The sequence below is a fragment of the Coregonus lavaretus genome (genome assembly GCF_964263955.1).
Source record: "Coregonus lavaretus genome assembly, chromosome: 1".
NCBI classification, from domain to species: Eukaryota; Metazoa; Chordata; class Actinopteri; order Salmoniformes; family Salmonidae; genus Coregonus; species Coregonus lavaretus.
Genome location: NC_139988.1, coordinates 13,774,947 through 13,802,671, shown reverse-complemented (window position 1 = coordinate 13,802,671; position 27,725 = coordinate 13,774,947). Strand labels below are relative to the sequence as shown.

At 44.0% G+C, this 27,725-nt stretch overlaps 2 protein-coding genes across 3 annotated transcripts in view; one reads left to right on the top strand and one right to left on the bottom strand.

The window, feature by feature from the left end:
• The window catches only part of LOC311135023 (beta-1,3-N-acetylglucosaminyltransferase radical fringe-like), a 33,244-nt gene extending 12,332 nt beyond the window's left edge, over nucleotides 1-20,912 (bottom strand). The window contains exons 1-2 of the mRNA XM_084168867.1: nucleotides 20,539-20,912; nucleotides 18,870-19,492 (exon numbers count right to left, since the gene is read on the bottom strand). Coding sequence (XP_084024993.1) covers nucleotides 18,870-19,391 — 522 coding nt within the window. The 5' untranslated portion in view covers nucleotides 19,392-19,492; nucleotides 20,539-20,912. The remainder of the gene's footprint in view (nucleotides 1-18,869; nucleotides 19,493-20,538) is intronic.
• A 954-nt stretch (nucleotides 20,913-21,866) lies between these two features.
• The window catches only part of LOC311130259 (COP9 signalosome complex subunit 1-like), a 35,495-nt gene continuing 29,636 nt past the window's right edge, over nucleotides 21,867-27,725 (top strand). Inside the window, exons 1-2 of one of the 2 annotated variants that reach the window (XM_084162969.1) lie at nucleotides 21,874-21,943; nucleotides 26,001-26,151. In XM_084162969.1, coding sequence (XP_084019095.1) covers nucleotides 26,104-26,151 — 48 coding nt within the window. In that variant the 5' untranslated portion in view covers nucleotides 21,874-21,943; nucleotides 26,001-26,103. Of the gene's footprint in view, nucleotides 21,944-26,000; nucleotides 26,152-27,725 lie in introns of both variants that reach the window. The other variant, XM_084162970.1, reaches the window with a different exon arrangement.

Genomic DNA, 27,725 nt, shown 5'->3' with positions numbered 1-27,725 from the left:
ACTCAATATAAAGGTATAGAGGACACAAACAGCGAGAGAGAGCGAAAGAGATGGTGTTAACAGAACTCAATATAAAAGGTCTTGAAGGCGCAAACACAGAGAGAGAGAGATGGTGTTAACAGAACTCAATATAAAGGTCTAGAGGACACAAACACACAGAGAGAGAGAGATGGTGTTAACGGAACTCAAGCGTACAACCTTGAATTTGGACAAAAATACCTGGAAAGGACTCTTACTGTTAAAGACTGCCAAGGACTACCCAGCAACACAACAACTAGCAGAAAAAGACTGCCAAGGACTACCCAGCAACACAACAACCAGCAGATAAAGACTGCCAAGGACTACCCAGCAACACAACAACTAGCAGATAAAGACTGCCAAGGACTACCCAGCAACACAACAACCAGCAGATAAAGACTGCCAAGGACCACGCAGCAACAAAACAACAAGCAGATAAAGACTGCCAAGGACTACCCAGCAACACAACAACCAGCAGATAAAGACTGCCAAGGACTACCCAGCAACAAAACAACAAGCAGATAAAGACTGCCAAGGACTACCCAGCAACACAACAACCAGCAGATAAAGACTGCCAAGGACTACCCAGCAACACAACAACCAGCAGATAAAGACTGCCAAGGACTACCCAGCAACACAACAACCAGCAGATAAAGACTGCCAAGGACTACCCAGCAACACAACAACCAGCAGATAAAGACTGCCAAGGACTACCCAGCAACACAACAACCAGCAGATAAAGACTGCCAAGGACAGCAGTGTAAAAACAAAGGGGGGGGGGGTGTCAATGTAATTAGTCCGGGTGGCCATTTGATTAATTGTTCAGCAGTCTTATGGCTTGGGGATAGATGCTGTTAAGGAGCCTTTTGGACCTAGACTTGGTGCTCCGGTACCGCTTGCCGTGCGGTAGCAGAGAAAACAGTCTATGACTTGGGTGACTGGATTCTTTGACACTTTTTTGGGCCTTCCTCTGACACCGCCTGGTATAGAGGTCCTGAATGGCAGGAAGCTTGGTCCCAGTGATGTACTGGGCCGTACGCACTACCCTCTGTAGCGCCTTAAGGTCGAATGCCTAGCAGTTGCCACAACAGGCGGTGATGCTAACGATCAAGATGCTCTCGATAGTGCAGCTGTATAACTTTTTGGGGACCCATGCCAAATCTTTTCAGTCTCCTAATAGACTTAAACAGGAAATTTGCTAAGGAAAATAAACTCTTTCCTACACAAAGTGGCTAAACTGTGGTCTCCAAACACGTGGCACGCCCTGGAGCTGCGGTCAGAGGACCGACTAGGGTCCCCCAGCCACATCATAATTCACACAGGCACAAACGACCTGAGGGCCCAGCAGGAAAGGGTGGCCACAGCACTCAAGGGAGTGATTGAAAAAGCTTCTTCCACTTTCTCTACCACACGAGTGGTCATCTCCACCCTCCACGAAAATACTTTCACCCTGTCATCATACAGCGGGTGAATACAAGCATTTCCCGTGACTGTGCCTCAAAACCAATGTTTACCTGGCCCATCACCCCACCCTGGATTTGGAGAGCCTTTACGACCAGGTACACCTATACAAGGCCAAGACATCGAACTCAACCGCAGCCCCAGCACCTCACACAGGAGCAATAGAGAGATGAGCACCTGACCCAGACCTGCCAGACTCCCTCCTAGACCTAAACCTAATCACTATCCACATCCCCACTCCAACCAGTTGACACCCCTTCCAAACCAACCCTGGCCACACCCTATATAGGTCCTCCCAGAACTTGGGAAGATTGAACACCAGGTGGGCTGCAGCATTCTGGATAAGTTGCAGGGGTTTGATGTCACAAGCGGGGAGACAAGCTAACAGAGAGTTGCAGTAGTCTAGATGGGAGATGACAAGTGCCTGGATTAGGACCTGCACCGCTTCCTGTGAGGAAAGGTCATCCTCTATGGAGGTTGTAGAGCTTTCAAGGGGCCACATTCCATTGTCTGAAAAGCGTAATTGATACAGGCTACCGGTAGCCTACTGTAATGTCATATGAGGCAAAAATGAGGGTCACAATTCCAGCAGCTGTTGCAAACTGGGTCTGTACATAGTCAATGGTACTCATACGGTAGGTACACCAGCCTACAGTTCATCTCTTGGCAGTAGTACTGTAGACTACTTCATCACTGACTTCAACCCAGAGTCTCTCAGAGCGTTCACAGTCAGCCAACTGACACACCTATCAGACCACAGCAAAATCACAACCTACCGAAAAACTATTGGCCAACAACAAATCCAATCCCTCCTAGACAACTTCCTGGACAAAATGTTGACCAGCTATAGTGAAGGTGGAAACTTAGCAGTAGGAAGCATGAACAGTATATTTGACCTCTCAGCTAACATATCACATTTAAATATTCAAGCAGAAAACCTAAGAAAACTAACAACAATGAGAAATGGTTTGATGAAGAATGCAAAAACCTTAGAAAGAAATTGAGAAAACAATCCAACCAAAAACACAGACCCAGAAAAACGTAGCTTACTCCTTCACTATGGTGAAACACTAAAACAATACAGAAATACACTAAGAAAAAAAAAAGGAACAGCATGTTAGAAAACAGCTCAATGTGACTGAAGAATCCATAGAATCAAATCACTTCTGGGAAACAAACAACAACACAAAGAGTTATCTATCCAAAATGGAGATGTATGGATAAACCACTTCTCCAACCTTTTCGGACATATAACTAAGAACCAAGAACAAAAACATATACATGATAATTTACTAAACTTAGAATAATTTATTAAAGACCACCAGAACCCATTGGATTCTCCAATTACATTGGATGAACTACAGGACAAAATACAATCCCTCCAACCCAAAAAGGCCTGTGGTGTTGATGGTAACTAAAACAAAATGAGAATATATACAGACCACAAATTCAAATTGGCTATTCTTAAACTCTTCAACATTATCCTCAGCTCTGGCATCTTCCCCAATATTTGGGACCAAGGTCTGGTCACCCCAATCCACAAAGTGGAGACAAATTTGATCCCAATAATGACAGTGGAATCTGTGTCAACAGCAATCTCAGAAAGAATCCTCTGCAGACTCCAACATTTCCTCAGTGAAAACAACATCCTGAGCAAATGTCAAATAGGCTTTTAACCAAAATACCGTATGTCATCTCCGTCACCTAATCTAAAGACATGCTTATTTGAATAACCAGACACTGATGATTTACGGTTGATGAGAATAACATTTATTTATTGATAATAATGTGGGGATATTTCTCGTGTGGAATATACTACCTGAATGTGTTTGTATACCTTTTCATGCCTTTATTGAAGTTGATTGTCAATTATATAATTGGTAGGGTTTGTGATGCAGTCTGGGTAATGGGTGTTGTTACAAGAAGCATGTGATTACTTTGTTTGAGAGACAGACAAACAGGGTCAGATCAGCATGCTGCCGGGTTAACAGGCAATAATTACAGGACATTGTTTTCACTGAGGAAATGTTGGAGTCTGCTATTGATGATACTGCAGAGGATTCTTCCGAGATTGCTGTTGACACAGATTCCACTGTCATTATTGGGGTAACATTTTTCTCCACTTTTGTTTTGAATTTGTGGTCTGTATATTTTCTCATTTAATTTAGGTTACCATCAACACCACAGGCCTTTTTGGGTTGGAGGGTTTGTATTTTGTCCTGTAGCTCATCCAGTGTAATTATTGAGCCTGGATTTTCTTTTGAGTTGATTAGGCCTACTTTTTGTTCATCGTCCTATTTATTTGTTTTTTTTAATACTTGTACAGTCGCCGGCTTATCTTCACGTTTGCTAATAGAAGCCTCACTCTGGGCAAGAAAAAAACACATCTTCCTCATATTGCCTCCTCACTGTTCCAATCCAAACGCCAACCTCACACTGTACGACAGACCACGTATACACCCTACACACCCTTATTGACAAACAAACAAAAGCAAAGTCTTCTCATGCTCTGTTGATTTCAAAAAAAGGTTTGGTCTGCTATACAAATTGACACAAACAACAAGTGAGCAGTTAAAATTGGCAATAAACACACAGATTTTGTTCCTCAGGGGGGTGAGACAGGGACACAGCTTGAGCCCCACCTTCAACATATACACTGTGTGTACAAAACATTAGGAACACCTTCCTAATATTGAGTTGCACCCACTTTTGCCCTCAGAATAGCCTCAATTCATCGGGGCATGGACTACAAGGTGTTGAAAGCGTTCCACAGGGATGCTGGCCCATGTTGACTCCAATGCTTCCCACAGTTGTGTCAAGTTGGCTGGATGTCTTTTGGGTGGTGGACCATTCTTGATACACACAGGAAACCGTTGAGCATGAAAAACTCAGCAGCGTTGCAGTTCTTGACACACTGAAACCGGTGCGCCTGGCACCTACTACCATACCCCATTCAAAGGCACTTTTGTCTTTTTTTTTTTTTACCTTTATTTAACCAGGTAAGCCAGTTGAGAACAGGTTCTCATTTACAACTGCGACCTGGCCAAGATAAAGCATAGTAGTGCAATAAATAAAAAAACACAGGGTTACATATGGGGTAGAAAACAAAGTCAGAAATACAACAGAAAATATATATACAGTGTGTGCAAATGTAGCAAGTTATGGAGGTAAGGCAGTAAATAGGCTATGGTGCAGAATAATTACAATAGTATTAACACAACTCTTGCCCATTCACCCTCTGAAAGGCACTCATACACAATGCATGTCTCAAGGCTTAAGAACCCTTCTTTAACCTGTCTCCTCCCCTTCATCTACACTGATTGAAGTGGATTTAACAGGTGACCTCAATGAGGGATCATAGCATTCACCTGGTCAGTCTATGTCATGTTTTGTAAACTCAGTGTATATCAATGAATTGGCAAGGGCACTAGAAAAGTCTACAGCACCCGGCCTCACCCTACTGGACTCTGAAATCAAATGTCTACTGTTTGCAGATGAACCAGTGCTTCTGTCCCCAACCAAGGAGGGCCTACAGCAGCACCTAGATCTTCTTCACAGATTTTGTCAGACTTGGGCCCTGACAATGAATCTAAGTAAGACAAAAATAATGGTGTTCCAAAAAAGGTCCAGTTGCCAGGACATCAAATACAAATTATAACGAGACACCGTTGCCCTAGAGCACACAAAGAATTATACCTACCTCAACCTAAACATCAACACCACAGGTAACTTCCACAAGGCTGTGAACGATCTAAGAGACAAGGCAAGAAGAGCCTTCTATGCCATCAAAAGGAACATAAAACTCGACATCCCAATTAGGATCTGTCTAAAGATTACTTCAATCAGTTATAGAAACCATCAATCCCTGTATGGTTGTGAGGTCTGGGGTCCACTCACCAACCAAGAATTCACAAAATGGGACAAACACCCAATTGAGACTCTGCATGCAGAATTCTGCAAAAATATACTTTGTGTATAATGTAAAACCCCAAATGCATGCAGAGCAGAATTAGGACTATACCCGCTAGTTATCAAAATCCAGAAAAGAGACGTTCAATTCTACAAACACCTAAAAGGAAACGATGCACACACATTTCACCACAAAGCCATCACCTACAGAGTGATGAACCTAGAGAACAGTCCTCAGTCAACTGGTTCTGGGGCTCTGTCCACAAACAGACCCCACAGAGCCCCAAGACAACAACACAATTAGACCCAACCAAATTATGAGAAAACAAAAAGACAACTATTTGACACACTGGAAATAATTTTAAAAAACAGAGCAAATTGGTATGCTATTTGGCCCTAAACAGAGTGTACACAGTGGCAGAATACCTGACCATTGTGACTGACCCAAAATTAAGGAATGCTTTGATTATGTACAGACTCAGTGAGCATTGCTATTGAGAAAGGCCGCTGTAGGTAGACCTGGCTCTCAAGAGAAGACAGGCTATGTGCACACTGCCCACAAAATGAGGTGGAAACTGAGCTGCAATTCCTAACCTCCTGCCAAATGTATGACCATACTCTAACTCAGACAACACTGGCCCCGTTCTCTCTCTCCTTTATCCTGCTCGCCTCAACACTGGCCCCATTCTCTCTCTCCTTTACCCTGCTCGCCTCAACACTGGCCCCATTCTCTCTCTCCTTTACCCTGCTCGCCTCACTGGCCCCATTCTCTCTCTCCTTTACCCTGCTCGCCTCACTGGCCCCGTTCTCTCTCTACTTTACCCTGCTCGCCTCAACACTGGCCCCATTCTCTCTCTCCTTTATCCTGCTCGCCTCAACACTGGCCCCATTCTCTCTCTCCTTTACCCTGCTCGCCTCAACATTGGCCCCGTTCTCCCTCTCCTTTACCTCAATCATGGTTCCTCTTTCCTTTCATCCTCCCTCTCTCTCTTTCCTCCTGTCATTTATTCTTCCCTCAGTCCTCCTCCCTCCATCCTGTCCACGCTCTTTCGTTCTCCCTTCTTTTATCCGGCAGTCATCTCATCCCAGCCTCGGCCCGGAGGCATGCCCTCTTTTTCCTGTGTGCCCCGGGAGACGCCGGGCATCCCCGCCAGAACTGGCAAAAAACTACACAGGACACCACAGGCAGGTGACGCACACACACAAATAGCCCACCAGGCCGAGTCAGACCATGCCAGGCAAACAAATACCTTCCCTTAGTAAAAATGTGCTTAACAAGTCACATAATAGGTTGCATGGACTCACTCAGTGTGCAATAATAGTGTTGAACATGATTTGTACCCCATACATACAGAAAATTGTAAGGTCCCTCAGTCGAGTAGTGAATTCCGAACACAAATTCAACCACAAGACGAGGGAGGTTTTCCAATGCCTCGCAAAGAAGGGCACCTATTCGTAGATAGGTAAAACATTTAAAAAGCAGACATTGAATATCCCTTTGAGCATGGTGAAGTTATTAATTACACTTGGATGGTGTAGCAATACACCCAGTCACTACAAAGATATGGGCGTCCTTCCTAACTCAGTTGCCGGAGAGGAAGGAAACCTGTATCTGCTAAATGACTAAAATGTAAATGTAAAATGAAACCGCTCAGGGATTTCACCATGAGGCCAATGGTGACTTTAAAACAGTTACAGAGTTTAATGGCTGTGATAGGAGAAAACTGAGGATGGATCAACAATATTGTAGTTACTCCACAATACTAACCTAATTGACAGAGTGAAAAGAAGGAAACCTGTACAGAATAAAAATATTCAAAAAAATGCATCCTGTTTGCAAGAAGGCACTAAAATAATACTGCTCAGAAAATGTGGCAAAGCAATTAACCTTTGGTCCTGAATACAAAGTGATATGTTTGGGGCAAATCCAATACAACACATAACTGAGTACCACTCCATGTTTTCAAGCATAGTGGTGGCTGCATCATGTTATGGGTATGCTTGTAATCGTTAACCTTTTCACGTGAGTTCCAAATACCTCTAACGGTCGCCCCAGCGTGAGTTGTTTTATGGACGTGATGTCAGAATGCACTCACTGTTCCAAAATGTGATTGTTACGCAACAGGACAGTTAACACGCGCTGCCTGCTAATTATCAAATCAAATCAAATTTGCCACATTAACCAACAAGCCCTTAACCAACAATGCATTTTTTATTTTTTAAAGAATAAAAGCAAATAACTAAAGAGCAGCTGTAAAATAACAGTAGGGAGGCTATATACAGGGGGGGTACCGGTGCAGAGTCAATGTGCGGGGGCACCGGTTATAGGCTGTTTCAACTTCTCAATTTCAAATTATTTTCTAACAAGTTTTATTTTCTAACAGTTTGAATTGAGGTGTGTTCCGCCTCCTCATTAATTCACATAGAAGTAGCCCATTTCACTGTTGCGGACAATTTATGTTTGAGGCTTTACTGAGCCGGACAAACTTATTTATTCGAGGAGAGCCCAAGCACGTCTTCATCAATGCTTCCGCAGATCAGGTATGCAGACATTTGCGCAGTCTTGCTCGAATTGGAACATTTTCTGGCTGGCGCTCGCATCGCCTTGTTGTTTTCCTTACAAATAATAACTTTGGACATGTGTGCGTTCCTATCAAAGTTAGTGCCTTATTTTCTGTATACCGTGTTGTCGTTTCTACTATAGCATACAGTTTGTATGTTTTGTATGTATAGAGCATAATGTATTTACAGTTTTATTCACAAGTACTGGTGACAAATAATGCATTCCAATTATTGCATAAATTGTAATGGACACCTATGATGTGTGTAAAATACTTTTTTGAAGGTTCTATTGATTTTTAATGAGCTAATGCTAAGCTATTTGCCAGCTATGTGTGGCGCCATGTTTGTTGAAATTATACAATGCATTCTGGGTGTCACGTAAATGTCTGTCAACATGCATACTGCAAACAGACCAAACTCGTCTTGTCTCCTCTTATTATCTTTGGTTGAGGCGAAAAAAACTAACATGGCGGCGCGCACAAACTACCCATCGTCGGATTACTTTCGATTTCTAGAAAGTGTTTTACTCAATTATTTTGATCAATGGTGAGCTCACCCGTGATGTGATGTATTATAAATAGTAATTGCTATTAGCTATTTCATATTGTGGTTTCTGAAAGCCGAGAGTTATCTAAATATCTAAATATGACCGCTTGTGTTAGTCAATCTTTCCTCAGTTAGCGCTAGGACTAATGTAGCCTACATTTTTCGATTTAGATGATTCTGTATGCTGTCGTAACATGCATCCAAAAAATGTACTGGTCACATTCAGGACATAACTTTGTAAGGACTGTGTTTGTGCAAAATGTTTCTGTGAAAAAACACTGTTGCTAGCTCAAATGCTGACTGTTGCGTCAATCGAAACTGGACATTCTAAATAAGCGTTCTAATCACACTGGTTTGAGCTTACGCAGCAGGGAGCACTGTAGAATGATCACACCCGTTTGTTGGTATGTGTGAAAAGGTTAAGGACTGGGGAGTTTTTCAGGATAAAAAAAGAAACGGAATGGAGCTAAGCACAGGTAAAATCCTAGAGGAAAACCTGGTTGTCTGCTTTCCACCAGACACTGGGAGATATTAATTCACCTTTCAGCAGGACAATAACCTAAAACACAAGGCCAAATCTACACTGGCGTTGCTTAGCAAGAAGACAGTGAATGTTCCCACATAAAATTGAAATAAAAAATGTAAACTATCCTTATGGGGTATTGTGTGTAGATGGGTGATATACATTTTTTTAAATCCATTTTGAATTCAGGCTTTAACAAAATGTGTAATAAGTCAAGGGGTATGAATACTTTCTGAAGGCACTGTACATTCTCTGACAGGCTATTGAAACAACGCACCCACGACAAAAGTGATTAACATCTTGTATAAACATTTCAAAATACCATGGTTCTACTCTAGTTCTTTCAAAGTTGCTATACCGTGCAGGAGAAAGCTTCCAATCCCTTCAGTAACTTTCCTCCTTCCCTCAAGTCATTTTCCACCAACTTTATTATGAACACTGTAGAAGGATTCCTAGAAAAGTTTCCACATTTGAAAGACCCAGAGACTAAAGCTGTGACTCAGTGTCTTCCATTTCTCTTTTTTCTTCAGAGAAACGTATACGGAGAGAAGGTTAGCCTTGAGATTGTGTTCACTCAGCAAGATGGGGGCTGAAGAGAGATAGCTGCTCTCTCATAGGGTTTTAACAGGCCCAAATAAACCCAGCAGGCATCCTTTAAACTCGCTCTAGGTAGACATTGCCCGTAGTCACAGATCTAGGATCAGCTTACCCACCATAATCCTAACCTTAACCATTAGTGAGAAGAAACACAAAACAGACCTTAGATCAGTGTCTTGTAGCAATCAATCAATCAATCAATTTTATTTTATATAGCCCTTCTTACATCAGCTAATATCTCGAAGTGCTGTACAGAAACCCAGCCTAAAACCCCAAACAGCTAGTAATGCAGGTGTAGAAGCACGGTGGCTAGGAAAAACTCCCTAGAAAGGCGAAAACCTAGGAAGAAACCTAGAGAGGAACCAGGCTATGAGGGGTGGCCAGTCCTCTTCTGGCTGTGCCGGGTGGAGATTATAACAGAACCATGCCAAGATGTTCAAAAATGTTCATAAGTGACAAGCATGGTCAAATAATAATCAGGAATAAATCTCAGTTGGCTTTTCATAGCCGATCATTAAGAGTTGAAAACAGCAGGTCTGGGACAGGTAGGGGTTCCATAACCGCAGGCAGAACAGTTGAAACTGGAATAGCAGCAAGGCCAGGCGGACTGGGGACAGCAAGGAGTCACCACGGCCGGTAGTCCCGACGTATGGTCCTAGGGCTCAGGTCTCTCAGTAGCAACTTCATACTACTCCATAAACCCTGCATGAGCCAGACTGACTGTTAAAAGTTCCATTCCATCGGACCCCAGACACCAATCAGAGCCCTGCCCTTCTGTAGATCCCACTACTCTTCAAACCATCTGGGTTCACAAACAGTAAAACAACTGATGAGCCTGACACATCCACATTATCTATAAATTAGTGGAACTACCCAGCTGCTGCTCTTTACGGATGCTCCTAAAATTGTCTGTTGAGTGGCTTGACCTTGTTGACCTAAAGGCTATTAGAGCTACACCAGTCTGAGCCAACAGTCAAAACGGTTGGTAGGTTGTCACACTTGGACAACAAAGCTAGTCTTTTAGTCGCTAGTTGTGCAGGTGGACAGTAGACACACAGTGGGCCTCCAGCACGATGCAGTCTTTGAACAGTCATCTTATGGGCTATTTGGAACACCGCTGGAGCTGCCTGGAAGGTAGAATCTTTTTATGTCAACACAAAAGGAGCTGGTTAGAGACCTGACGGTGATCCAACGTCAGTGACGTTAGTTAGTGAGCAAAGTGGGCCAGTGTGTTTGGTCCTGTTAATGTGCAGCTGAACACTGGAACTCTTTGTTGAAGGGCCTCACTGCTGGTCTGTTTTATAGGCCCGGAACAGACCGTGGATATTAACCACAGTCACATACTCTCTGACTCAAATGGCTCCCTATTCCCTATATAGTGCACATGTTGTACATCAGGGTCCATACGGTGCTATTTGGGACGCGCATCGGTTTCTGGTTGGTCCCTAAACTTCAGCAGCTGTGCTAACACCCCTGCTGTTTACTCAAGCAGTGCAAATATGTGCTGGCATAAAAAGGTAGCATAGGTGTGAAGTAGTGTACTTTATGTGTGTTTCAAGATGCAGTGTGTTTAAAGTGTTCTGGGTGTGAAATAAGCATAGGTGTGAAAGTGTGTTTTAGTGTGACGTATGTTGGCTATGGAAAAGAGTATGAAGTAGCCTATCCCTTCACTCCTTTCTCTTCAAGTTACTCAGAACTGCCAAATGGGAACCCATTCCAACTTTAAACACAATTCTACGCTACATACTATTTAACACATGGGAATCTTTCAATAATAGAATAGTCCTGGTTCTACCCTATGACACAGTCCTGGTTCTACCCTATGACACAGTCCTGGTTCTACCCTATGACGCAGTTCTGGCTCTACCCTATGAAACAGTCTTGGTTCTACCCTATGACACAGTTCTGGTTCTACCCTATGACACAGTCCTGGTTCTACCCTATGAAACAGTCTTGGTTCTACCCTATGACACAGTTCTGGTTCTACCCTATGACACAGTCCTGGTTCTACCCTATGACACAGTCCTGGTTCTACCCTATGACACAGTCCTGGTTCTACCCTATGACACAGTCCTGGTTCTACCCTATGACGCAGTCCTGGTTCTACCCTATGACACAGTCCTGGTTCTACCCTATGACACAGTCCTGGTTCTACCCTATGACACAGTCCTGGTTCTACCCTATGACACAGTCCTGGTTCTACCCTATGACGCAGTTCTGGTTCTACCCTATGACACAGTCCTGGTTCTACCCTATGACGCAGTTCTGGTTCTACCCTATGACGCAGTTCTGGTTCTACCCTATGACACAGTCCTGGTTCTACCCTATGACGCAGTTCTGGTTCTACCCTATGACACAGTTCTGGTTCTAACCTATGACACAGTCCTGGTTCTAACCTATGACACAGTTCTGGTTCTACCCTATGACACAGTCCTGGTTCTACCCTATGACGCAGTTCTGGTTCTACCCTATGACGCAGTTCTGGTTCTACCCAATGACACAGTCCTGGTTCTACCCTATGACGCAGTTCTGGTTCTACCCTATGACGCAGTTCTGGTTCAACCCTATGACGCAGTCCTGGTTCTACCCTATGACGCAGTTCTGGTTCTACCCTATGACACAGTTCTGGTTCTACCCTATGACACAGTTCTGGTTCTACCCTATGACACAGTTCTGGTTCTACCCTATGACACAGTTCTGGTTCTACCCTATGACACAGTCCTGGTTCTACCCTATGACGCAGTTCTGGTTCTACCCTATGACACAGTCCTGGTTCTACCCTATGACACAGTTCTGGTTCTACCCTATGAAACAGTCTTGGTTCTACCCTATGAAACAGTCTTGGTTCTACCCTATGACACAGTTCTGGTTCTACCCTATGACACAGTTCTGGTTCTACCCTATGACACAGTTCTGGTTCTACCCTATGACACAGTTCTGGTTCTACCCTATGACACAGTCCTGGTTCTACCCTATGACGCAGTTCTGGTTCTACCCTATGACACAGTTCTGGTTCTACCCTATGACACAGTTCTGGTTCTACCCTATGACACAGTTCTGGTTCTACCCTATGACACAGTTCTGGTTCTACCCTATGACACAGTTCTGGTTCTACCCTATGACACAGTTCTGGTTCTACCCTATGACACAGTTCTGGTTCTACCCTATGACACAGTCCTGGTTCTACCCTATGACACAGTCCTGATTCTACCCTATGACACAGTTCTGGCTCTACCCTATGACACAGTCCTGGTTCTACCCTATGACACAGTTCTGGTTCTACCCTATGACACAGTTCTGGTTCTACCCTATGACACAGTCCTGGTTCTACCCTATAACACAGTTCTGGCTCTACCATATGACACAGTCCTGGTTCTACCCTATGACACAGTTCTGGTTCTACCCTATGACACAGTCCTGGTTCTACCCTATGACACAGTTCTGGTTCTACCCTATAACACAGTTATCCCCAGCTGTGCTCTTTAGCCTGTTGATATATAATATATTCTACAGCCTCCTATAGATCCCTGTGTTTGGAGAGGGATTACACCAGAGAATTCTCCCCCTTTCTCCCTGCCTCACTATTCACCCTGACTTATCCCCTAAACACATTCCTCCTGCCCCCTATCCCAACCCCTTTACCTAAAGACAATCTCCTCTCCCCAACCCACCCAGCACCCACTCCCCCTTCCTTCCCAGTTCACAAAACCAACCCTGCTCCCACAGATTCCCCATGCACCCCCAGCCTTTTAAAGGGGTGGTGGTGGAGCAGGTGGAGGGGGCAGATTCCTGCAGAGAGAGAGAGAGAACAAACACAGCACTGTGTTCCTCCTACTCACGTCTCCTGCTCTCCTCTAGTCTCTCAGGAATATCCTCCCTCTGGGGTCCCAGGGTCTACCACCATACACACACGCTTCCCAACCCTGCACATCCCGAGGCACACACAGGGCATGCAACCAGCAGCTGCCATGCCTTTCCACCATTCCTACACACACGCTGTCATGTGCTTAACCTTTCCATGTCCATGCCATGAAACCTCACACACACACACACTTCAGAACCTACGGCCACTGTTCAGTAGAACATCTGTTTTGTCCTTCTATACCATCTCTACTCCAACATCTGTTCTGTCCTTCTATACCATCTCTACTCCAACATCTGTGTCTCATTATGGTCCTGTATATACAGATCACTGAATCCTAACATGAGATACAGGTAACTCAAACTTAAGCATAAATCATGCATTGATGGGACAATGTGTTAGGATTGGGGATTGGGCCCTAGTGACTGAGGTTAAGAGGGGTGGAGAAGACATGGAGTTCTCTTCTCAGGAAATGTATTTTAAGTTTATGGCTCCACAGAACATCATCGAAGGATTCTAACTGTTATATGGGAACACCCAATAACGCACCAAACTACCATAAGAACAACAGAGACTGGTGTAAGAGCCAATAAGATGGCTTGGTGCCAATTCATGGAGATGAGTTCCGCATGTGGTTTGCTAGAAGAGTTATAGAACCAGATCCAAGGAGTCAATTGATTCCAAATGGCCTCTGTGCTCTTGACGCACTTCTTTTCATTCTGAACCACATGAGCTGATACTCTTGGCAATGGGCAATTCCATCGCAACATAATTATGCTGACTCATATTTTTCACTTTAAAATGTATATGAAACAAAAATAACATATGACATGTTCTATATTATACAGTGTGTTCTATATGATACAGTATGTTCTATAGGATATGTTCTATATGATACAGTATGTTCTATATGATACAGTATGTTATATATGATAGTGTGTTCTATGATACAGTATGTTCTATATGATACAGTATGTTCTATATGATACAGTATGTTCTATATGATGTGTTCTATATGATACAGTATGTTCTATATGATGTGTTCTATATGATACAGTATGTTATATATGATGTTCTATATGATATGTTCTATATGATACAGTATGTTCTATATGATGTGTTCTATATGATACAGTATATTCTATATGATGTGTTCTATATGATACAGTGTGTTCTATATGATACAGTATGTTCTATATGATAGTGTGTTCTATATGATACAGTATATTCTATATGATGTGTTCTATATGATACAGTATGTTCTATATGATACAGTGTGTTCTATATGATACAGTATGTTCTATATGATAGTGTGTTCTATATGATACAGTATATTCTATATGATGTGTTCTATATTTATTTTTATTTAACCTTTAGTTAACTAGGCAAGTCAGTTAAGAACAAATTATTATTTACAATGACGGCCTACCAAAAGGCAAAAGGCCTCCTGCGGGGACGGGGATTAAAAGTAAAAAATCTAATAAAAATCTAGGACAAAACACACATCATGACAAGAGAGACACCACAACACTACATAACATAACATAGCATGGCAGCAACACATGACAACACAGCATGATAGTAACACAACATGACAACATAATGGTAGCAACACAACATGACAGCAGCACAACATGATAGCAGCACAAAACATGGTACAAACATTATTGGGCACAGACAACAGCACAAAGGGCAAGAAGGTAGAGACAACAATACATCACGTGAAGCAGCCACAGCTGTCAGTAAGAGTGTCCATGATTGAGTCTTTGAATTAAGAGATGGAGATAAAACTGTCCAGTTTGAGTGTTTTTTGCAGCTCGTTCCAGTCGCTAGCTGCAGCGAACTGAAAAGAGGAGCGACCCAGGGATGTGTGTGCTTTGGGGACCTTTAACAGAAAGTGACTGGCAGAACAGGTGTTGTATGTGGAGGTTGAGGGCTGCAGTAGGTATCTCAGATAGGGGGAGTGAAGCCTAAGAGGGTTTTAAAAATAAGCATCAACCAGTGGGTCTTGCGACGGGTATACAGAGAAGACCAGTTTACAGAGGAGTATAGAGTGCAGTGATGTGTCCTATAAGGCGCATTGGTGGCAAATCTGATGGCCGAATGGTAAAGAACATCTAGCCGCTCGAGAGCACCCTTATCTGCCGATCTACACTGCTCAAAAAAATAAAGGGAACACTTAAACAACACATCCTAGATCTGAATGAATGAAATAATCTTATTAAATACTTTTTTCTTTACATAGTTGAATGTGCTGACAACAAAATCACACAAAAATTATCAATGGAAATCAAAGGTATCAACCCATGGAGGTCTGGATTTGGAGTCACCCTCAAAATTAAAGTGGAAAACCACACTACAGGCTGATCCAACTTTGATGTAATGTCCTTAAAACAAGTCAAAATGAGGCTCAGTAGTGTGTGTGGCCTCCACGTGCCTGTATGACCTCCCTACAATGCCTGGGCATGCTCCTGATGAGGTGGCGGATGGTCTCCTGAGGGATCTCCTCCCAGACCTGGACTAAAGCATCCGCCAACTCCTGGACAGTCTGTGGTGCAACGTGGCGTTGGTGGATGGAGCGAGACATGATGTCCCAGATGTGCTCAATTGGATTCAGGTCTGGGGAACGGGCGGGCCAGTCCATAGCATCAATGCCTTCCTCTTGCAGGAACTGCTGACACACTCCAGCCACATGAGGTCTAGCATTGTCTTGCATTAGGAGGAACCCAGGGCCAACCGCACCAGCATATGGTCTCACAAGGGGTCTGAGGATCTCATCTCGGTACCTAATGGCAGTCAGGCTACCTCTGGCAAGCACATGGAGGGCTGTGCGGCCCCCAAAAGAAATGCCACCCCACACCATGACTGACCCACCGCCAAACTGGTCATGCTGGAGGATGTTGCAGGCAGCAGAACGTTCTCCACGGCGTCTCCAGACTCTGTCACGTCTGTCACATGTGCTCAGTGTGAACCTGCTTTTATCTGTGAAGAGCACAGGGCGCCAGTGGCGAATTTGCCAATCTTGGTGTTCTCTGGCAAATGCCAAACGTCCTGCACGGTGTTGGGCTGTAAGCACAACCCCCACCTGTGGACGTCGGGCCCTCATACCACCCTCATGGAGTCTGTTTCTGACCGTTTGAGCAGACACATGCACATTTGTGGCCTGCTGGAGGTCATTTTGCAGGGCTCTGGCAGTGCTCCTCCTGCTCCTCCTTGCACAAAGGCGGAGGTAGCGGTCCTGCTGCTGGGTTGTTGCCCTCCGACGGCCTCCTCCACGTCTCCTGATGTACTGGCCTGTCTCCTGGTAGCGGACACAGCAAACCTTCTTGCCACAGCTCGCATTGATGTGCCATCCTGGATGAGCTGCACTACCTGAGCCACTTGTGTGGGTTGTAGACTCCGTCTCATGCTACCACTAGAGTGAAAGCACCGCCAGCATTCAAAAGTGACCAAAACATCAGCCAGGAAGCATAGGAACTGAGAAGTGGTCTGTGGTCACCACCTGCAGAACCACTTCTTTATTGGGGGTGTCTTGCTAATTGCCTATAATGTCTATTCCATTTGCACAACAGCATGTGAAATGTATTGTCAATCAGTGTTGCTTCCTAAGTGGACAGTTTGATTTCACAGAAGTGTGATTGACTTGGAGTTACATTGTGTTGTTTAAGTGTTCCCTTTATTTTTTTGAGCAGTGTATAAATGATGTCTCCGTAATCTAGCATGGGTAGGATGGTCATCTGTATCAGGGTTAGTTTGGCAGCTGGGGTGAAAGAGGAGCGATTTACGATAGAGGAAACCAAGTCTAGATTTAAACTTAGCCTGCAGCTTGAATATGTGCTGAGAGAAGGACAGTGTACCAACCACCCATACTCCCAAGTACTTGTATGAGGTGACTACCTCAAGATCTAAACCCTCAGAGGTAGTAATAATAATATGCCATTTAGCAGATGTGCGCATAACATTTTACGTATGGGTGGTCCCGGGGATCAAACCCACTACCCTGGCGTTACAAGCACCATGCTCTACCAATTGAGCTACAGAGTAATCACACCGGTGGAGAGAGGGACGTTCTTCTTACCAAACCAGAAGACCTTTGTTTTGGAGGTGTTCAGAACAATGTTAACATTTACATTACATTTTAGTCATTTAGCAGACGCTTTTATCCAGAGCGACTTACATTATTTTTGTAAAAAATGTTCATACTAGCCCCCCGTGGGAATCGAACCCACAACCCTGGCGTTGCAAACGCCATGCTCTACCAACTGAGCTACATCCCTGCCGGCCATTCCCTCCCCTACCCTGGACAACGCTGGGCCAATTGTGCACCGCCCCATGGGTCTCCCGGTCGCGGCCGGCTACGACAGAGCCTGGATACGAACCAGGATCTCTAGTGGCACAGCTAGCACTGCGATGCAGTGCCTTAGACCACTGCGCCACTCGGGAGACAGTTAAGGGCAGAGAAAGCTTGTTGGACAGTAAGAAAGCTGTTGTAGAGTGTTTAACACAAAATCCGGGGAGGGGCCAGCTGAGTGTAAGACTGTATCATATGCATATAAATGGATGACTGAATATATATGATATGTTCTATATGACATGGTCTATATGATACAGCATGTTCTATATGATGTGTTCTATATGATACAGTATGTTCTATATGATGTGTTCTATATGATACAGTATGTTCTATATGATACAGTATATTCTATGTGATGTGTTCTATATGATGCATTCTATATGATGTGTTCTATGCTGTATGATGTGTTCTAAATCATACAGTATGTTCTATATGATATGTTCTATATGATACAGTATGTTCTATATGATGTGTTCTATATGATACAGTATATTCTATATGATATGTTCTATATGATGTGTTCTATATGATAGAGTATGTTCTATATGATATGTTCTATATGATACAGTATGTTCTATATGATGTGTTCTATATTATACAGTATGTTCTATATGATAGGTTCTATATGATACAGTATATTCTATATGATATGTTCTATATGATGTGTTCTATATGATAGAGTATATTCTATATGATATGTTCTATATGATGTGTTCTATATGATAGAGTATGTTCTATATGATGTGTTCTATATGATATCAAACCCTTGTTGAAGGAGTACAGTAAAGTGTTCAGAGAAATGGACCTGCAGTGTAGTTCAGTGAGATGCAGCCCATGGCACTGTAATGTTACTACAGCTGCTGGGACGAGAGAGAGAAGAGAAAAAGAGAGAAGAGAGAGAGACAGAGAGAGAGAGGTGTCATTGTGTACTTTGGAAACATGCTGTCTGGAGGACTTGGTAACAGTACAAGACAAAGGAGATGATCTACCCTGTAGACAAAACATGTGTGTATGCCTGCGTGTGTGTTCCTCCCTACCTGTTCTTTGGCTTTGGACACCCAGGTCTGGAACAACAGATCCAATCTGGACTTGTGGTACTTCCTGGTGGTCTTCACCGCTATGAAAATGTCTTTCAGCTCCAGAGGGTTCCTGGACCGAGACCCTCCAGCCCCCGCCACACCCCCAGCTCTGTGGAGGAAGTTCCCCTCCGACCGTATCTGAGAGTGTGTATACTTCCCAGTGCCCTGGGTGTCACCTCGACCAGCTGTATACACCCAGTCCCCATCCCCAGTCCTCTTGGTCTCTCTGGGTGTGCTCTGCTCCATAGAGCCACCATCAATCCCTTTACGCCCCACTGTCACTGTCCCGTTCCCCATATCTGCCTGGAGAGGAACCACCAGACGTCCAGGGCGCCGGGCAGGCTTGTTGTGGGCCCGGGGCTGGGGCAGGTCCCCCTGGTGCTGTGAGGGCTGGAGGGTGGGGAGGAGGAGCAGCAGGGCACAGAGAGCCAGGGAGAACAGGAAGCATAGCTTGCTGACACCCATCGAGGAGACATGCATCCTGATTGGCTGCTGGAGGGGCCAGTCAGCCGCCAGCGCCAGCTTTGCTCCCTGGACCGCCGCGTCCCATCTTTATGACCTCACACGGGAACCTGAAGAGACTTAGACACACATCATCATCATCATCATCATCACCCTCATCATAAGATGACAGTGACACACTTGAGAACATAATCTAGTTGAGTGTATGGAGACTGGCTCCTGCACTGGATTTAATGTAGCCTGGTTGCCAGACAGACCAGTCTGTTTCTGCGTAAAATAACCAAGATTTCGCTGTACAACTCTATACATATTCTGACTGAGTCCCTCTCAAATGGCAAATGCTATTTCTTCTCAGTCTGACCACTAACTTTTGCTGAATTGGCAAAGACAGGAAGTTCTCCTCTTGGCACATAGTCACTCATGCCCTGCAATTTGCCAGTCGGTTTATAGTGTCACATTTAATAGCCAGACTTATTTTCAGTGTGTGAGCAATTTCCTGTTTGCTGCTATTTTCAGAGGGATTGATACTTCAACCAGTAACAGATGTCAGTTGTAGGAAGCAGAGGGATGTAATCCAACCCTTTTTTATTTACTAAAATGTGTCTCCTTCGTGAAATATGAGCTCTTAGCACATATAGATATGTGGATATAGCATGAACAAGAGGGATGTAAATAAATAATCCTAATTCATAAAATAAATGTTCATGTGCCTGGTTCGGGATTATCAAAAATAGAAATATAGCTTTTTTTCTCTGAAGATTAGGCAATGCAAATCTGCCAGATTGGGGCACTGCCAATAGAAACATGTCTGACTGGTGTTGGCTCTGTGATTCAACTGTAGAGTTCATAACAAACGTATGACTACAAAAACAACGCGATTAAGCAACATTATTGGCTCTTAAAATGGTCCATTTAAAGTTTAAAGGGATGTTTAGGAGTTGTTTCGTGTCTATTTCGTGTCCATAGGCTGTGCTACGGTAAACAAAAGAGAGGCTAGAGTCTGTGGTCTAATCAATTATTTTGAATTAGGCTACATGATATGAAAATGTAGCACTTCCTAGTCGATCTTGTGGCAGTAATGTACAATAACCCTGAGTATGCCGATTTACTTAAAACACTTCTTCTGTGATAAAGAAAATAGCTACAGCGTAGGGCTAATACTTACATGGAAAAAAATAAACCACATGGCTGTGGTTTTACACCTTCCTCCGATGTGCTTCCTCCCAACTGCAACAACAAAACACCAGGGAACTGGTCACCGAAAATGAATTAAGTGAGCAGAATCGGATCAAAGAAGAGATTAATAAAGGTTTTCCAGCGCTTTTTTAATCCTCTTCAAAGATCGTCTATTTTTTGTCTCCTCGTCCTGACTTTGATTCGACTCAAACTTTAACCGTCGCTTTCAGCAGCTCGTTTATACGACCGTGATTCAAAGTAGCCAAGCTGTGCACTCCGCCAGTCAACCGCAAGTGAATCAAACAACATCATTGGGTTCCATTGCGATTATAAACGACTTCTGTTTCTCGGACACCTCTCAAAACCACCTACTATTAACCCCGTGCTTCTTCCTCTCCAACATCTGAAACTGAGCGCCCTCTGGCTGGTGATGCTGACTTGGCCCTTGCTACAATATGTAACTTTTTGGGATACCCGACCAAATTCACATAGAAATATGAGTTATAGATATTTAATTCCCGTTGAAAGCAAGTCTAAGAAGCGGTAGATATGTTCTATGTGTGATATTTCTATGCGTCCTGTGCTGCAGTTTCGTTTTTGCGTATTTTACTTTCGGTTTTGTACACCAGCTTCAAACAGCGGAATACACAATATTGTTGGTTATGGAAAATATATTTCACAGCGGTCATTTTCTACACAATTACTGCTTGTTTTGCCACAAACTGAAATTAGGCGAACTATTAGAATTTTAGCAACCAGATAATGGCGGAGCATAGTGCATCTGTCCCTGTAGCGTAGTATCCTAGGGGCATATTCATTACACCAATTATGTTGCAAAACGTTTCTTAAACAGAAGCAAACGGAACGAATCGGGGATGGATTTACAGTACCTGAATTTGTCCATTAGAAACTCTCGTTTTAGTTGCCAACTGTTTGGACAAATGATTACACCCCAGGCTACAGCTGTTGCCACTGTGTTGCTATTTTCGCTCTGTATGGAAGGCTGTCGTAAACTATTTTGTGCTGACAATTGAAAAGTTGTCAGACCAAAAACTCGCGACAAAACGACAAAAAACCCTAAAGTAGTGTGACAAAGTAAAACATGTATTCATCGTAAGGTTGATCTCAAAATGTTCTTATTTACAATTTAAGTTATTCATGTTTTCCTTTATGAACTAAGTAGTATCTTTACGGTTACAAATGTGCATACCCATCAGTTTTCGACCATGTATAATATTTTTTTATTCTGCATCCAACACATCTGGAGCAGAGCAGACGTCATTACGTAACGATCCCTGCTGTGAACCCATGCGCCGGATGTGATAGACGCTGTTGCTGCAGAACGACAGCAACGGGAAAAGATGCCTTTGCCTGTGCAAGTATTCAACTTTCAGGTAATTAATCATCGATTTGAATGCACAACAACAGTGTGGCGGGGATGCACGCGGAGAAGGCTGTGCCGGCGTTTACCTGGGAGCATGGAAAATCCGATAAGCACGAGAGCCTCCTTGCATAAATTGGGTCGCTAGCTAGCTAGTTAGCTTGGGCCGCGAGCAGTACTGGCAAGCTAGGCTAACTTTCGCAAGTTCATATAGCTAACTCTACATCGTTATATTTCCATTCACTGTTATTCTGTACCAACTAGGTGTTAGAATTATCTACTCGTTTTTGAGAAAGGTGCCTATGTAGCTCAGGAAGTTGTTCGCTGGTAATTATGGCTTCAGGCACTTTGACAGTAATACGGTAACGTTAGTTAACTAGCTGACGTAGCTAGCTAACTTTGTTATTGTAGCTTGCTAGGTAGCTGACTTGTTAGTCAGCTAGTAACGTTCGTTTAGCAAGCCCTTTTTAAAATTGTACAATGTGTCTCCAATGTAAATATCCAGTAGGACGTGAGCGATCTGCCAATTGTGGGAGTGTAACGTTAGTGTATTATTATTGATTACCTTGCTAACCTGGTTGCAGACTAGGGCTGACCCCATTTAGTCGACTGGTCGATTGTTTGGTCGATAGGCTGTTGGTCGTATCATAATATATATATATATATATATATATATATATATATATATATATATATATATCTTGGTGTACAAGACACCTGTCTGATTAGCGCCTTTATGCGGAGGCCGTGGGGATGGCACAGTCCATCACTCTAAGACATGTGTTACTGAAATTGTATATGGTTATATTACATAAGAACAATGGTGCAACACTAATAAAAATATTATTATTTTATAACCAATGCGCTTTCTCCTGCGTTGGATAGTGTTCGCTGCCCATGGTTCTGAAACACATTAGTGTGCTGTTGAATTGGCGCCTTTTCCTAGACCAGTGTTACTCAACTACTATTTGAGAAGGTCCAGTAACACACATTTCCTAGGTGGCAAAGGTTCGGATGGATATCGTCCTTTATCGGCGCTGTGGTACAGCATAGTAACAAACATAGTCGTCTACGACTTAGGAAACATTTTGTTATATAAAATGTACATTAAATACATGAAATGAGATTAAGAATTTGAATTAATTACAATAATAATAATAATAATAATAAAGGCTGTGCAACATTGCTGAAGAACGAAAGTGGTTGCATAATTGTCTATGCAAAAAGTGCACTGTGAACCATTGTACATGGGCCTTGTTTTTAATAAAGTTCATTGTGGAGAAGTCTGATTCACAGCTGTTTGTGGAGCCAAACATGGTCAGGATGTATGGTGCCAGTTTCTTGAGAACAGGGACATCAGCTGCAGGCACCAGCTTTCCCCAGAAAGTTACAGGGTCACAATAACCAGCCTGCTCCTTCAAGGCCACATTTTCTTGCAGCTCGATCAACTCCATTTGCAGTGATGCAACAGCTACCCATCTGAAGATCTGTTTTGCTTCTTCTGACAATTTTGTCACATTTGTGACCAAGAAGGGGTTCTGGATGAGCAGCAGCAGTTCTCTTCCAACAGTGAAGTCATCAAAGCGAACCTTTTTACATTTTTAGGCATTTAGCAGACGCTCTTATCCAGAGCGACTTACAGTTAGAGTGCATACATTTTTTCATACTGGTCCTCCGTGGGGATCGAACCCACAACCCTGGCGTTGCAAGCGCCATGCTCTACCAACTGAGCTACACGGGACTACAAAGTTGTATTTTTTTAGTGATCCAATTGACATTTTAGTCATTTAGCAGACGCTCTTATCCAGAGCGACTTACAATTAGTGAGTGCATACATTTTTCACACTGGCCCCCCGTGGGAACCTTGAAGTTATCCATCAGCTTCTGGACGAAATCAACATGGTTGAGAACATCTTTGTCTCCCTGCATTTGCACCAGAAGATTGGGGAAGTGGACAAGTTCTCCCTGGAGATCATTCTTAAAAAGCTCAAAGGTATTCTGGAAAGCCCGACTGCTGTTATCATATCACACACTGTGTTGTCCCGTCCCTGCAGCTTAACATTCAGTTGATTAAGGTGTGATGTAATGTCTGTAAAAAAAAATGCAACTGTTTCCATCTTCCCCTCATCTTCCAAAAACTCTGAAAATTGAGTTGCCTTGTCACTCTTTTGCTCTGATAAGAAAGCTTTGATTTCCTCCTGAATGGCCCAAAAGCATTCCTAAACCTTGCCTTTGCTGAGCCATCTGACATTGTTGTGCAGTAGTAAGTCATCAAAACTGGCATTGGCCTCTGTCAGAATGCCTCGAAGCAGGCGGTGTTGTAGGGATGATGTTGCTCTCAAAAAGCTGTTCAGTTTCATCATCTTTGTCATGACCTCAGAATACTATTTTCCCAGACTGGCACACAGGACAGATTGATGGATGATGCATTGATATGTCGTCAGGTTAGGGTGGTTCTCTTTCAAATGTGCAACCAGTCCCCTCCCTCTTCCTATCATGGCTGGAGCTCCATCTGTGGTGATGGAGACCACAGACTTCAGATCTATCCCCATTTTGTCAGCATCCCTTTGATGGCCTCATGGATATCCTCTCCCCATGTGTGTACTTCTAGATTAGTTAAGCGCTACAGCTCCGCACAGAATTACTTATTTGTTTCGTTATAAAATCTAACACCAGAAGCTGGGCATTATCAGTGTTATCTGTTGCTTCATCCACAGCTAATGAAATGCGTGGTGCATTCTGAATGGCCTCATCAAGTTGTGAAGTTAAATCTTCAGCTAATATTTCAGTTCTCCTCATTGCTGTGGAATCTGATAGTGGGATCTGTTTGATATTTTCCCTGAGCTCATCTTTTAGTTTACCTTCAAGCAAGGCGCTAGCAACTTCACACATGCATTATTTTACCATCTCAGCATCTGAAAATGTTTTTTTGTGTTTTCCCAAAACCTAAGCTATCCTCAGTGAACACTCCATTGCACATTGTTGGGCTGTCAGGGAATTGACAAGGACTTTGGTGGACCTCTCATATTGGGATTTGAGTTGGTTAATCTTGTTTGTTCAAGGGATACGTCTGATCGAATTTACTATGCCTGGCGCCGACGAGGATGGCGACCTCGCGACTAGCTCTTAGGAAACTTTGCAGTATTTTGTTTTTTTATGTATTATTTTTTACATTATTAGCTCAGAAAGTGTTTTGTATCATTACATACAGCCGGGAAAAACTATTGGATATCAGAGCTCACCAGCATTATGACCAGGAATACGAGTTTCCCGAAGCAGATTCTTTGTTTGCTCTCCCCAGGGCAATTGAACTGATTCCAGCGGCTGACCCAAAACATCGCCGGCGGAGGAGAGGCACTCGGAGCGGCCTGCTGGTTCGACTTAGGAGGCGGGCACACCACCCACCGCTTCCAAGTATACTACTCGCTAATGTTCAGTCTCAGGTTAACAAGCTCGACGAGCTCCGGGAAAGGATTTCTTTCCAGAGAGACATCAAGGCCTGTAACATACTTTGTTTCACGGAAACATGGCTCTCTGGGGATATTCTGTCAAAATCGGTCCAGCCAGATGGGTTCTCAGTTTATCGCGCAGACAGGAATAAAGATCTCTCCGGGAAGCAGAAGGGCGGAGGTGTGTGTTTCATGATTAACGACTCATGGTGTAATTGTAGTAACATACAGGAACTAAAGTCCTTCTGTTCACCCGACCTAGAATATCTCACAATCAAATGCCGACCGTATTATCTCCCAAGATAATTTTCTTCGGTTATAGTCACGGCCGTGTATATCCCCCCTCAAGCCGATACCACGACGGCCCTCAAAGAATTTCACTAGACTTTATTCAAACTGGAAACCACATCCTGAGGCTGCATTTATTGTAGTCGGGGATTTTAACAAAGCAAATTTGAGGACTAGGCTGCCGAAGATCTATCAACATATCGACTGTTGTACTCGCGCTGACAAAATCCTCAACCATTGCTTTTCGAACTTCCGGGATGGTTATAAGGCCCTCCCCAGCCCTCATTTCGGCAAATCTGACCACGACTACATTTTTCTCCTCCCTTCCTATAGGCAGAAACTCAAACAGGAAGTACCTGTGCTAAGGACTATTCAACGCTGGTCTGACCAATAGGAATCCACACTTCAAGATTGTTTTGATCACGCGGACTGGGATATGTTCCGGGTAGCTTGCGAAAATAATTTAGATGAATACACTGAAAAGGTGAGTGAGTTTATCAGGAAGTGTATAGGTGATGTTGTGCCAACTGTGACTATTAAAACCTACCCTAACCAGAAACTGTGGATAGATGGCAGCATTTGCGCAAAACTGAAAGCGCGAACCACCGCATTTAACCATGGCAAGGTGACTGGGAATATGGCAGAATACAAACAGTGTAGCTACTCACTCCGCAAGGCAATTAAACTGGCAAAACATCAGTATAGAGACAGTGGAGTCGCAATTCAACGTCTCAGACACGAGACGTATGTGGCAGGGTCTACAGACAATCACGGACTACAAAAGGAAAACCAGCCATGTCGCCGACACCGACGTCTCGCTTCCAGACAAGCTAAACACCTTCTTCGCCCACTTTGAGGATAACACAGCGCCACTGACGAGGCCCACTGACAAGGACTGTGGCCTCTCCTTCTCCATGGCCAACATGGACATTTAAGCATGTTAACCCCTGCAAGGCTGCCGGCCCAGACGGCATCCCTAGCCGTGTCCTCAGAGCATGCGCAGACCAGCTGGCTGTTGTGTTTACGGACGTATTCAATCTCTCCCATTCCCAGTCTGCTGTTCCCACATGCTTCAAGATGGCCACCATTGTTCCTGTACCAAAGAAAGCAAAGGTAACTGAACTAAATGACTATCGCCCTGTAGCACTCACCTCTGTCATCATGAAGTGCTTTGAGAGACTAGTCAAGGATCATATCACCTCTGCCTTACCTGTCACCCTAGACCCACTTCAATTTGCTTACCACCCCAATAGATCCACAGACGATGCAATCGCCATCACACTGCCCTATCCCATCTGGACAAGAGGAATACCTATGTAAGAATGCTGTTCATTGACTATAGCTCAGCATTCAACACCATAGTACCCTCCAAGCTCATCATTAAGCTTGAGGCCCTGGGTCTGAACCCCGCCCTGTGCAACTGGGTCCTGGACTTCCTGACGGGCCGCCCCCAGGTGGTGAAGGTAAGAAACATCTCCACTTCGCTGATCCTCAACACTGGGGCCCCACAAAGGTGTGTGCTCAGCCCCCTCCTGTACTCCCTGTTCACCCATGACTGCGTGGCCAAGCACGCCTCCAACTCAATCATCAAGTTTGCAGACGACACCGCAGTAGTAGGCTTGATTACCAACAATGACGAGACTGCCTACAGGGAGGAGGTGAGGGCTCTGGGAGTGTGGTGCCAGGAAAATAACCTCTCACTCAACGTCAACAAAACAAAGGAGATGGTCGTGGACTTCAGGAAACAGCAGAGGGTTCACCACCCTATCCACATCGACGGGACCGCAGTGGAGAAAGTGGTGAACAAGGCGCAACAGAGCCTCTTCAACCTCAGGAGGCTGAAGAAATTGGGATTGGCACCTAAAACCCTCACAAACTTTTACAGATGCACAATTGAGAGCATCCTGTCGGGCTGTATCACTGCCTGGTAAGGGCACTGCACCGCACGCAACCGCAGGGCTCTCCAGAGGGTGGTGCGGTCTGCCGAACGCATTACCGGGGGCAAACTATCCATCCTCCAAGACACCTACAGCACCTGATGTCACAGGAAGGCCAAAA